Source organism: Aulonocara sp. 'chitande type north' Nkhata Bay, linkage group LG13 (assembly GCF_057382095.1).
Source record: "Aulonocara sp. 'chitande type north' Nkhata Bay isolate Kocher_YH1m ecotype deep benthic linkage group LG13, A_spYH_male_GT1.1, whole genome shotgun sequence".
Taxonomy (NCBI): domain Eukaryota; kingdom Metazoa; phylum Chordata; class Actinopteri; order Cichliformes; family Cichlidae; genus Aulonocara; species Aulonocara sp. 'chitande type north' Nkhata Bay.
Window position 1 is genome coordinate 14,616,539 of NC_141356.1, and position 14,149 is coordinate 14,630,687.

General features: G+C 41.8%; 1 protein-coding gene across 1 annotated transcript in view; it reads left to right on the forward strand.

Moving 5' to 3' along the window:
* Positions 1–7,731: 7,731 nt before the first annotated feature.
* Positions 7,732–14,149, forward strand: part of LOC147315847 (uncharacterized) — a 93,102-nt gene continuing 86,684 nt past the window's right edge. The window contains exon 1 of the mRNA XM_086258819.1: positions 7,732–8,818. Within this exon, the coding sequence (XP_086114945.1) occupies positions 8,708–8,818 (111 nt within the window). The 5' untranslated portion in view covers positions 7,732–8,707. The remainder of the gene's footprint in view (positions 8,819–14,149) is intronic.

Here is a 14,149-nt window from a genome sequence, read left to right on the forward strand (position 1 = left end):
CATTTTTCACCAGTGTGGAGTTTCTCCATGGAGACTTTTTCCTTCCAGAGATAACCTTCACCTTAATGGGAGCAATAGTGTCCATTACATTTAACATGTTAGCATTGAAGCTATTGACGAGCTCATTGACTGACCCTCTGGGCAGGTCAGGTGTTAATGGGAAGACCTGGTTAAAAATTGCACTACTGTGTTCAGTTATACACCGTTTTGTGATCACTGTTGTTGATATATTTGTGTGGGCTGAGATTTTACTTTCAAAGAAAACACAGTAATGATCAGACAGGCCCACATCAGACACAGTAACCTTTGAAATGCTCAGGCCTTTGGAGATCAGTAGGTCAAGAGTGTGTCCTCTATTATGTGTGGCCTCTGTTACATGCTGAGTCAGCCCAAAGTTGCCCAGAGTGTTACTCAGGTCTTTAGTCCCTTTGTCCTGAGGGTTGTCCACATGAATGTTAAAATCCCCAGCAATAATTACACAGTCAAAATCAACACAGATCACAGACAGCAGTTCACTGAGGTCATTAAAAAAGTCTGTGCAGTATTTGGGAGGCCTGTAAACATTAAGAAACACAACTTTGGATGGGGCCTTCAGCTGTAAAGCCACATATTCAAAAGACTGAAAACTTCCAGGAGATAGCTGCTTACATTGAAATGATTCATTAAATAAGACAGCAACCCCTCCTCCTCTCCTGCTCGCCCTGACCTCACTGATAAAACTGTAGTTAGGAGGGGTCGTCTCGATGAGAACAGCTCCACTGTTACTTTGGTCCAACCAAGTTTCAGTTAAAAACATAAAATCAAGGCTGTGCTCAGTGATTAAATCATTAATTAAAAATGTTTTCCCAGCTAGAGATCTAATGTTTAATAAAGCCAACTTAAGTGTTTTAGAGGTATTACTTGTCCCCTCGTGTTTGGGAGCAGTCTGTGGCACACAAGGTATGTTTACTATGTTTAAAGATCTTTTAGAGTGCAGCTCTCTGTGTTTTGACCAGGCCACATGTCTCCTGTCACCTAAAAGTACAGAAATTTTAAAACCTTCTAGTAAACAGGGTCCCAGCTTCTCCTGGGAAAAGTCATCACTGCCATAATCCTCACAGCCCGGACCCTTCACACATCACGCATCAGACTGCGGAGACAGGGCATGAAGAGGAACTAAGGGGGGCGAGGCTGGGCAATGTGACTTCGATTGCTCTGTTGAGGGTGGGGCTCGATGGCGAACCTTTGGCCGCTCTGGTGGGGGGTTTATGGGGGACAAAAAGGGATTGGGACGGGGGGTAGATCTGAGCCCAGCATTGACCCGCTCCATCATCACCTCAGTGAATTTCAGGTGTGGGGAGGAGGGAGAAAGGGAGGGGGAGGAGGGTGATGGCCTGTCAGGGGTTTGGGGGACTGGGGAAGGTCGTGGTCCCTTGTCCTGGTCGTTGGTGTTGTTGAGAGAGTTGGAGGCAAATAGGGACCCCTCTTCTTGCCTTAGATGTCTCTCCTTTCTGAGGCTCTTCCTCAGATGCCATGGATGTCTCTCCTTTCTGAGGCTCTTCCCGGGTGGGGGCAAATGGAGCTCCTCTTCAAGGTTTCTGCTGGGCTTTGTCTGTTCTTGGAGTTCTGTTTGTTCCTCTTTATGAGATAACTCCTCGTTTATCTCAGCCTTGGCACCAAGCACGGATGGATGACGTATGAAATAAAACAAGTTGGAGGTGAACAGTTTCACCCCTGACTTGTTAAAATTAAATCCATTTGCTTTGAACAGATGCCTGCGTTCCCAAAAAATATTAAAGTTGTCGATAAAGTGCACTGAGTGGTCAGCACATGCTGATATAAGCCATTTATTCAGTGTAAACAACCTGCTGAATCTCTCGTCTCCTCCTGTGACCGGCGGTACAGGTCCACTGATGAATACAGCTGCATTCAGAGAGTTTACAGTATTTAATAATCCAGTAAAGTCCCGTTTCAGAACCTCCGACTGTTGTTTGGACACATCGTTTGACCCTGTATGCAGAACAATGTTTGTCACAGTTGGATATTCATCTGCAATTTGAAGAATTCTCTCCTTCAGGTTGTTGACCATATCGTTAGGAAAGCAGAGGACTTTAGTGTTCTTACCGCACATCCTTTGTACATCCTTTACGGCAGAGTCACCCACAATCAGAGTTTCAGGCCTAGCCTTTAGCTTTCCCTGTGGCCTTTCACTTTTTAACAGATTTTCAGACCTTATTTCGCTGCTTTTAGATGGATGGTTGTCCGATATAGATCCAGGGTCCTTTGATAGTGGAGCAAATCTGTTCTGCAGTTTCACATTCAGTTGTTTTGGAGGTTTGTTGTTAACCTTCCTATTCACGGTTGTCCAGTCCTGTTTCCTCCCGTATACAGGGGTAGAAGAGCTTCTCTGTCTCGTAGGAAGTGAAGGCCAGTCGGTTTCAGAGATTTCAGCTCGCTGTGCCCTGCCTGTGATACGTCCTCCCCCTTCCAGGAGACATGATTTATGTCTTGGTTTTGCACCAAGACAGTCTAAGGGGGGATTATCACTTGAGGATTTATAATAATGCACAGAGTCTACTTTCTTGGTCATGTTATCTGTGCTCCTTAGCTGTGTACTAGCTTGCTCATCGCCATTGTTTTGAATCAAAGGCAAGGTTGTTTCATTTCCACACAGTCCATTTACCTCCACGTTTACTTCTAAGCGATGAATTTTTGTCTCCAGTACTGCAATCTTCTGCAGGAGGCTGTGGTAGTCATCTGTGGAGAGGGAAGGCATCTTGTTGCTAGTTAGCCTAGCAGTTAGCACCTTTCCAGGCTATTGAGGCTGCTCGGTGCCCAGACGCTGTAATCAGGCTTCAGCTGTGTCTAGGCCACAGACACACGGAGCGCTGAGGACAAGGTAACCATAAAATGTTGCTGTTTCTGTTAAGAACACTCTAGTCCTAATGATCTACAAGTGTCCAGAAGTTATCGCAGGTAAGCTCACACGGAAAAAAGGGAAAAAATCAGCATAAAAATCAATAAAAATCAATATAAGAAGCAAAGCATTCAAGAGCAAAGAGATGAAGCGTCCACACTCACAAAGGGGAGGAGCTGAAGTATAATAATAATAATAATAATAATAATGCATTTTATTTGAGGGCGCCTTTCAGAAACCCATGGTCACCTTAGAAAGAACAAAATTAATAAAAGGAACAGTAGTCATAAAATACAAAAAATAAGTTAAAATTACAAAACAGAGCTTGACAACAGATAAAATCAGCACTAAAGTGAATAAACCAGTTTAAACAGATGTGTTTTGAGCTGTGACTTAAATACGGAAAGGGAGTCAATATTTCTTATGGTTGGAGGAAGAGAGTTTCAGAGCCGGGGAGCAGAGTGACTGAAAGCTCTGTTCCCCATAGTAATAAGGCATGAGGACAGAACGGTAAGACGAATAGCAGATGATGATCTGAGAGGGAGGGAAACAGTGGTGATATGGAGCAGGTCACACAAATATGAAGGAGCAGATTTATGGATACACTTGTATGTAAGAAGTAAGATTTTAAAATTTATCCTGGTTTATACCATATATATATAAACATACACACATATATACAGGGTGGGCCATTTATATGGATACACCGTAATAAAATGGGAATGGTTGGTGATATTAAAGTCCTGTTTGTGGCACATTAGTATATGGTGTGAAGATACGAGATGTGCAGCACCTGAAACTACGGATACTGGATGGCTGTGCTGGCATTTCTCCTGCGGTGTTGCTATCAGTGTGTGAAGAGTGGGAGAAGAGGGTTGCATTGACAATCCAACACAATGGGCAGCACATTGAACACATTTTATAAGTGGTCAGAAACTTGTAAATAACTCATGAAAGAATAAAGTTACATTGAAAGCAAGCACACCATTGTTTTTCTTGTGACATTACCAATAAGTTTGATGTGTCACATGGCCCTCTTCCTATTGAAAAAACAAAAGTTGTATCCAAGATGGGAGTTGCTTAAATTGTCAGCCTCAAAGCTGACATGATAATTTGTTATCTGCTGATTTAATGGTTATTTCACTTTTGGCATTGCTACATGTCATCAGATGTAACTGACATACCAATGTCTCTGGCAGACACATCACTCCTTGTCTCTTGTGAATGCCCACTCAACATGATGTACCTTTCATTTATTTTTATTTTTTTTATAAATTTAAGCCTTAATTAACCCCTCTTAAGTTGTCATTAATGGAAAAATTAGCTTTCTGCTATAAATATCTGTATTAATGGGAATTAACTGTTTAACAAATTATTTAACTAACTGTTTAGGGCGAAAAATGGCAATCAATCTGGGAAAATACAAACCAAATATACTGTTACATGGACAAACGATATATCTGCTCATTACTGTATAAAAGACTTTGGTAAATGTACTTTTTCTTGGCTAACTGTATTCATAATGTCAAATAGCGAGGTGGTTGTTCAAGCGCTTTGGTTGAATGATGTAGAGAGTTAAGTCATGTTTGAACTAAACTCTTAATTAAACTGTGTCCAACTTTCCTTATAGTGGAATATAATCTGGGGATAAGGAATAATTTTACATCTTTTTTGGGTCATTGTCAGGAGCAAAGTGAAGGAGGAGATGAAGGCAGCACAGCGGGAGGTGAAACGCTGCCTGAGGGAAGCAAAGGACACCTACAGGAGGAAGGTGGAGCAGAAGTTGGAGAGGAACAACATGAGGGAGGTCTGGAATGGTGTGAAAACCATCACAGGCCACAACACCAAGAAAAGCACAGTGGGGGGGACTGTGGAGAAGGCAAACGAACTTAACAACTTCTTCAACAGGTTTGACCAGCCCACAACCCCCCCACCCTCACCTTCACTACAGAGTCCAATCCCCACTCTCCTACCTCCCTCGCTTCCCCCCCTTCCTGACACCATGACACCCCCCTCCTCCAATCCCTCTCTCAGCAGCAAGACATCTCCCCCCCTCCCCTCCTCCCAAACATCTCCCAGTGTCACAGTGGATCAGGTCAGGAGACAACTGAGGAAGCTTCGCCCCAGAAAGGCAGCAGGCCCAGACAAGGTGTGTCCTAGGATGCTAAAGGCGTGTGCTGCTGAACTTGGGGAGCCGCTACAACGAGTCTTCAACCTCAGTCTGTGACTGGGGAGAGTGCCCGCCCTATGGAAGACATCCTGCATCGTCCCAGTCCCCAAAAAGAACCGGCCCAATGAGCTGAATGACTTCCGACCGGTGGCACTGACGTCACATCTTATGAAGACTCTAGAGCGGCTCTTCCTCAACCTCCTCCGACCACAGGTACAACATGCCCAGGACCCACTACAGTTTGCATACAAGGCGGGTGTCGGAGTGGAGGATGCCATCCTGTACCTCCTACACAGAGCCCACTCACACCTGGATGGGGGAAAAGGCACGGTCAGGATCCTGTTTCTTGACTTTTCCAGTGCCTTTAATACCATCCGGCCCTGTATGCTTCAAGAAAAACTGAACAGGATGGAGGTGGACCCCTGCCTGGTGGCTTGGATCTCCGACTACCTCACCGACAGACCACAGTACGTCAGGCTGAAGGACATCACGTCTGACACAGTGGTCAGCAGCACAGGAGCACCACAGGGAACTGTGCTGTCCCCTCTTCTCTTCACCCTGTACACCTCTGACTTCTGCTACAACTCTGAATTATGCCATATTCAGAAGTTTGCAGACGACACAGCCATCATGGGGTGTATCTGGGATGATCAGGAAGAGGAGTACAGAAGTCTGGTGAGGAACTTTGTCGCATGGAGTCACACAAACCACCTGCAACTCAACACCTCAAAGACTAAGGAACTGGTTGTGGACTTCGGGAGGTCTAGAGCAGGTCCACTGCCGGTTCAGATAGAGGGGGAGGAGGTGGAGGTGGTCAACAAGTACAAGTACCTCGGGCTGTGGGTGGACAATAAACTGGACTGGTCATGCAACACAGAGCACCTGTATAAAAAAGCCCAAAGCCGACTGTACTTCCTCAGGAGGCTGAGGTCTTTTAACATCTGCAGGAAGCTCCTGAGGATGTTTTACCAGTCGGTGGTTGCTGGAGTACTTTTCTATGCTGTGGTGTGCTGGGGGAGCAGCACAGCAAAGAAGGACTCATCCAGGCTGGAGAAACTGATCAGGAGGGCTAGCTCTGTGGTCGGCATGAAGCTGGACACTCTGGTGACAGTGGCAGAGAAAAGGACATTAAAGAAACTGATGGACATTATGGACAATGCCAGACATCCTCTGCACACGGCCATAAACAACCAGAAGAGTCTGTTCAGTGACAGGTTGCTTCTCCCAAAGACAAGAACTAACAGACTTAAAAACTCCTTTGTCCCACACGCCATCAGACTGTTTAACTCCTCCCTGGAGGGGAGAGGGAGGGGAAACAGGAGGACAAAGGAGGGGGGAACAACTAAGCTGTAGTGCCTCTTCACCTCACTGTGCAATACCTTTTGTGCAATACTTTTGTAAATAGTCAACGGTGCAATAGACTCAATACTTGAAATGTGCAATTCACTTGTATTTTTATTTTTATTCCTATTTATTCTATTTATCCCCTTCGTATATTTTATTTATATTGTCTCTGTATTTATATATATATATATATATATATATATATATTTATATATATTTATATATATATATATATATATATATATATATATATATATATATATATATGTGTGTGTGTGTGTGTGTGTGTGTGTGTGTGTGTGTGTGTGTGTGTGTGTGTGTGTGTGTATTATATATATATATATATATATAATATTCTGTAACTCTGTAACTTCTGTCGGTGCTGTGCTTTTTTGGAAATCGAATTTCCCAGAGGAACCCACCTGAGGGATTAATAAAGTTCTATCTAATCTAATCTAATCTAATCTTGTCAAAAAGCTTTAATCAAACTTGTTTTATGTTTTATGTCTCATCCACCTAAGTTAAAATTGTGGCTCTATAACCGTTTAGGCAGGGGCTTGGTCCTGTGATCCGACTATAACTTGAAAAAAAAACAGCAAGTGTGTGCACACACAAATAAAGTGACAAATCAAATAATCCATATCTGTTGAGCTTCCTATATAGAGGTGTCCTAGGGGCTGCAGAGAAAGATTGTGGTTTGTGAAGCAGTTATTAGTTCTGGCTGTGTTTTCTAAACCCAGCCATCCACCCCAGCCTCCAACATAAACGTGGCGACACCTGTGACATCTACAGATTCTTTATACTTGAATTTCTGCACATCATTTGGGAACTTAATTGTGTAGGTTTTCTTTTTTTCATAATGATTAAAATTCGCCATGGGAAGATGATTTTGCTCTGACATGCATGTTAAGAAAGACACTAAATCACTACATGGTTCAGTTTTACTATCAAGTTTTAATCCATCCAGTTAATTCAAAGGCATTATGGGTTAAAGAAATAACACATTCATTTGTTTCACTTTCCTTTAAGCTCTATTTCTCCGTCTTTCCTGTCTGTGCATTTCCTGCTTACCAGTAGGTGGAGCTTGTCTCCTTTGGCTTGAGAGAGCGTGAGAAGGAGGGAGAGAAGGAGATGATTAAAGAGAGAAGAAAGACAGCAAAAGGAGAGGCAGAGAGAGAGAGAGAGAGAGAGAGAGAGAGAGAGAGAGAGAGAGAGGGAGGGAGGGAGGGAGAGAAATGGGGAGGGAGGGAGTAGAGAGCAAGCGTCAGCACTCCATGTGTTAAAAGGGCAGATGGTAACCGCGGGTAACTGAGGAGCAAACCACTCTGCTGGCCACAGAGCAAGAGATCAGCGGAGAGAGGGAGATAGAGGGAGGGAGGAGAGTGAACACATGCAGCGCAGCAGAGGAGAGGAGCATCTGAGAGGAAGCTGCACGCTTGCTCTGACAGAAAGAGAAAGAGAGGGAGGAGAAGACTGAGTACTTCTTCTCCACACTAACAAGGAGGCAGAGAGCAAAAAGAGGGGCAAAGACAGAGACAGAGGAGATGCTGAGATAGTAACAGGAGGGGGAAAAAGTATCCCTCCCAGCCACTTACAGAGATACAGAGACAAAGAGGGAGGGAAAACAAAAGGGGCTAGAGAGATTGTGGAGTGAGGAGAACGGACGGGAGATAGTTAAAGGAACTGCAAGACTGATCAATAAGCGGCTGAGATTTCGGGAAGAAATTTAGACTCAGCGAGAAAAAGAGAGAGAGAGAGCGAGCGAGAGAGGGAGTCAATGACAGGGAAAGATTGATTAATGAAAGATTTGAGCAAAACATCTGGAGAGAAGGAGACTTAAAGAGAAATATTTAAGAGGAGACAGGGGCATCTAGCGGAAGGCAAATTTAGAAAAGAAAGGGAGAAGAATTAAAAAAACATTTAGAGAAGGACAGGAGGATAAGAGTGGAAAGAAAGGGGAGCAGAGGGTGAAATATTTAAGAAGAGACAGAAGCTGAGGGGAAATGAGCAGGAGAATGCAGAGTTAAAGAGTCACTGGCAAAAACTTAGAGAAGAGAGAGAATAAATCAGAGCAGCAGAGGGAAGGGAAACTGCGCTCATCCTTTCTTTTTTTTAATTTCCTCTGTCCCTCCTCTTCTTGATAAAACCTAGGAGGGGAGATGAAGTGAGGAGAGAGTTGAGTAGTACAACATCAGAAGAAGGAGAAGAAGGAGTTTTCAAGGGTTTTTTGGCAAAGTCCAGATAGATCAAGAGAGTTATAGATAGATATTTAACTGCATGAAAGAGAAGTATATCCAATGGCGTGCTACTACATTGTGATCAGTTCCACCCACCTGCGTGACGGACAGCTGAGGAGCATCAAGGGGGTGTTCAGAGGACCAATAGGAACCAATGGCCAAAGAAACACGGTAAGACCAAACAGTTACTTCTTTTATAGATGCAGAGTTTGCAGAAAAGAAGGGAAAAAGGTCACATAAGTGTAACTGTGTTTGACGTCCAGACTATTGGAGTCTTTCTGGTATTTGAACTCGAGGCTTTTTGGTGGCGGGAGGTTAGTTAGATTCTGTCTACATTTAATTGGCATAAATCCAGTTTAATCCAGAGTTCAGATGTGTAGCTATTAGTGTTTTAACTTTCCTGCAACAAACACGTCCAGGAAATCATTACCTCTAAATTATCATTAGTTAAACCACTCCCACTCACTTGATTGTCAGCTCCTTAATCATAGTGTTTGTAGAGTTAATTAATTGCCACTTCCATTAGGTTAATTGACTCGGTATTGGAGGCAGAAAGATCCAGATGGGGGTGGGGAGGCTGGTGCGGGTCCCCGTCTGTTGCACTAAGAGCTTCTCTGGCTCAGAGTCCGTGCTTAAACATGCCCAGGATTAGATTTTTTTTCCCTTTTAACCTTTCAAGTGTTTACTGATTGAGTTCAGTTAAAAAGTCAGGTAGGTGTTCTCTCTTTACATTTGCATTTATCCTTAGTTTGACACGCCACTTCAGCGCTTTTACAACAGCACTCTGTTTCAAACACATGCACTTAGATCATTTTCACGCAGTTTTCTGCACATCTTGTAGTGTAAATTTCACCTTTATCTTCTTATCACAAGCCTCCTTATGTTAATGAAGTGGGGAGAATCTAAAAATAAAGTCAGATAACATTTAGAGACAAATTAAAACCCCCTCGCTGCATTTTATTAAAACCTGAATGAAAATTAGTTATTCAGAACGACTGTGGTGTCATGAAACTGTGTGGGATGCTTCGACCCGACCAGATGAGTCACACGCGTCTTGACTTTTTTTTTGGTTCTCTTAACTCAGACTAAACCTTGTACTTCATTCGTACTGACTGTTGCAGGCAAACATAATTACTGAGAGTCCTTGTAGAGATGCACCAAAGATTCCAACAGGCTTCAAAGAGACACATCACATGAGACGTCAAGAGGTTGTGTAAGGGCAGAACTACAGTAAGCTCATTAGGCATAAAACACTTGCTGCAAGGTTTAGAAGAAATAAAATTAGTCTGTCATTTTAAATCAATCAAAAGTTTCACGCTTAACCCTGGCATGGCAAAACATGGCTGATTTTATGTTCTATCAGCAAAAGCGCTGATGGGAGCTGTGCATTGGCCATTACAAATCAATTAAAAGCCAGCGTTCTGCTGATAAAGAAGTCATTTTAAATCTCTACTCCATCTCTATCATGTGATAGGACTGTTAGATCATATTTCACCTGTGTCAATACTTTTAATAACAGCCATTGATCATAAATGACGATGGCTTGTCATGGTGAAATGATAGGGTTATAAGTCTTCAGGAGAGCCCGGCTGGACAACAGAAAATCAACAATGCATTTGACTTAGCGTGCAATTAACTAGAGAGCACAACAGAGCCCACAGCAGCGGTGGAGCACTGTGCAGCCAAAGCACTGTGGATTGTGTTATTGTGTTTTTAATAAAAAAGCAACAATGCACAGCCTAAGTTGTTAAAATTAAAGTGGATTTAAGTCCATGCACAGTGCACCAGCATGTAATGAAGCATTAATATTAAAGCCCTTAATTAAATTTTTGTACCATCGCCTCCAAACACCCCCCCCAACCACCCCCCCCAACCACCCTTTTTTTTGTGTGTTTACGCTCTATATTAACTAGAGTGATATAAAGAAGTGATTTCTTATCAAACACTTTTATCAGCAATGCTATATCTTCCAAATTTCCTAAAAACAGAGTGAGGAAAAAACAACAGGAAAAACAAAGCCTGCGTGTTTATCTTTTGGGGATTTCTGCTTGCTGAATCTGTCAGTGTTTCTTAAGAACTCGACAAGTTATTTCTTAGTGTCCTAAAAAAACTGCGACTGTGTCTTGTGATTTCACCCTGCTGTGACTGAGGTCTGGTTAGGCTAGAAAAAGATCACAGGTTTTCAAAGTAAGGGGATTTTTGATGATACGGTGACGATAATAAACACTTGACTGACTTCAAGGATAATTATGGTCATGGTTAGGAGATACTAATGTTGTTTTTTAGGTCTGAATAGTGAGTGAAAGTGGAAAATCAATGACTGCAATATAGTATTACTCTTAAGAATACTTGTTCATTGGCTTGCTGGATCTCTGTGGGTTCACTGGATAGGCTCATCCAGGAAATTGGCCAGGAAACAGAGGAACAGAACAAAGGAAGAGAGAAATGTTATCTCTGTTAAATGCTGCGTATGTGTTGTTGTTAATTAAGTATCGTCTGAACCTTGACTCACTGTTGATGTTCGGTGAAATCCAACAAAAAGATCATCCAGCAAACATGACGTTTAGTTTGTTGTTTGTGGTCTCTCCGTGCTGTCTTTATCTCCAGTTTCCCCTCATAATCCAATCATTTGCGCTATTGCAGCCACTCCTCCCTGCGCCTGGGCTCTTCCTGTTTGAAAGTGAGTTCTTCCTCTTCACTATTTCTAAGTTGTTGCCCATAAGGGCTCGTCATAGTTTTATGGTTCCCCTTCTAATATTGTAGTGTCTTTATCTTACAATATATAGTAGAGTAAAAGACAAATAATACATTAAACGAATTAAGCAACTAACCTTTGCTTAACCTCTTACTACTCATTAAAAAATAGCTGCTGTGACTTTAGTCCCTATTAACCTGGATGACTGAGAACCTTCACAGACCCAGAACCTTCCCTATTAACCTCTTTACGTCCAGGGGGTCTCTGGTGATCCATCTAAGGTTAGGGTTAGGTTTGGGTTTTATTTCTGGCTCATGCTAAATAGACCAATTTTTAGGAACTTCAAATTAAGTCTCAAACAGATTGACATCAAAGTTTGTCTGCTGTTTTTTTCATTTGGATCCTCCATGCAGACAAAGACTTTGGGCTCTAAACCCATAGTCTGGCAGCACAGTTTATAGAAATAGGATGTTTATTTTAAAAATATTACTACACTGTACTGAGAAGCAGTTTGAAATCTGGATATATCTATCTTAAAAATAAACAGATACTGTGCAGGTTATCGAAGTGGCATAAGTCATGTGATGGAGAAATATATTCTGTTTCCTTTGAATGTTATTTTCCTAACTTTTGGTTCTATATTGGTGTACTTCTTTCAGTCCACTAACTATTAAAGAAACTAACTTTCACTTCAGTTGTCATACTATCTCTTAATCAGTAATGCAGGAGTTCTGTTTGAGCTGTGCATTTTTGGTGAAATGTGTTGAATATTTGGATAGAACAGGACAAAGGATGAAATGTACTACAGTTGAACATACACTGTAATATCTGTTCACAGTGGGGAGATGGGGGGGCATGCCTGGTCTGAAAAAATGCTTAGCTGGGTGGTATGTGCCACATGAATGTCAGGACTAAGGGTTTCCCAGGAGAAGATTGTGTTGTAATGAGATGATCAATTTTATTCACTTCAGCTGTCAGCGGTTTTAATGTTTAATCATGTTGAAATGAAGTTCATATATTTATTTATATATATATATATTCTTATATATATATTGTTAAGTTATCTTCTTGACAGGGCCTTTTTCCAACTCTTTTCTAACTAACTTCATCACTGAAGCCACATTTCTCATTAAAGACTGTCATAAAAAGCAAAGAAAAAATAGATGATCACTTACTTCTAACACATTAATTATTGTGCTTCATTAAATAGATGACAAACTAATGAAGCTGTTATAGCACCTTCAACAAGTTAGAGCTTTCAGACTTGTTAAATGATATCCAACTAAGAAAACATAAGGTAAACTTTCCACTGCTAACAGAGTACCATAAATAAAATGTTCTTTAATTACCCACACAAGCAAACGGTGGCATTTCAGAGGCACGTATTCAACTCTGTTTGTCACGTAATCCAGGAATAGAAAGCTATATCAAGAGTTTTAATTGGCAAACAACCACACGACTATCACCAGTCACCTTGGATCCTCATATACCCAAGCTAATTTTATCCTCAAGTTCTTTAGCACAGCCAGGTCTGATGAAATTGCATGAAATGATGAGGTTTTAAAAATTCAAATAACATGGCCTGTGCACAGAAAATGAGAGCGATATGTTTGCGCCAGCACAAAAGAATTGCATGAGAGAGACATGGGCAGAAATAGGCAGCAGAGTCTGACGCCAAAATAGTGTTGGGATCAGTAGGATGGATGACTTTCCTTCAACTCAAATGACTCAACTTGACTCCTCGTTTAGCAAACAATATTTTTAGCATTTTTTTTTTGTAAAGCATGATCAAAAAGTTACCTTAAACAGTTTGAATTACTCAACATAACCTTTTCTCAGTGTTGGTCATATCAATTACATTACATTACAGTACAGTTATCCAGTTATCACCCATCTTTGGACACAATCTGATGACAGCTACACACCTGTAAAGTTTTAAGAGTGCATTTTGCATGGCTGAGTTGCTACTGTGGTGAAGACATCTGTCCACAGGCAGACAGACACATATTAGCATCTGCTAAAATGCCCAGTAGAGTAGGTGTCCTCACGTCTGGTGGGGAAAAATGGGCATGGCGTGGTAGTGCATTGGTAGTCTTTAGGTGCAACACAGACCTTTGTAAACCCACATATAGATGTTGTAGCTGTGTACTGTCACCAGAGAGAAGTGTCAGAAATATATCAAACAAGCAGCGATGTTGTCTACTTTATGTTTGTGCAGTTGTTGATCCGTCAGCTTAAAGAGAAGATGGAGGCCATAAAGAATGTTTTGTAGAGATGTGAGTGCTTCTCAGAGGGTTTTTTGATCTTTGATGTTTTTTTGTGCTTCTTCCTCTTAATGTTAAACTCTGTGGTCGTTTTTATTTCTGTTCAAGCCAACTTTTCAACTAAGCAGCATGCTAGTGTTATTGCCACTGGGCAACTACAAAGACACCATGGCAACATGCGAGTGTGTTTCCGTAGCTTCTGTATAGGTTTAACTTACATAGTGTATCTCCTTGCGTTGCCAGAGAGCTACAGAGATGTAGGAGCATACATCTTGAATGAGAGTACAGATCAAGACTTATCTCCCATTGTTTAAAAAAAGTTTGAATCCAGCCCTACAATGGCTTCCTTCTTTTGCCTTGCCACACCTCTTTCTTGAGAACTGGCTAGCGAGTAACATTTTGGATAAAGGTTGAGATGAGAGGATCTGTCCAGTAAATATTAGCATATATTAGCATGTTAGCATAGCTTAGGAGCGAAACAGCTAGCCTAGCTCTGTACCTCCAGGCTGACTATACCATGTTTTTATTTTATCCATGCTACAT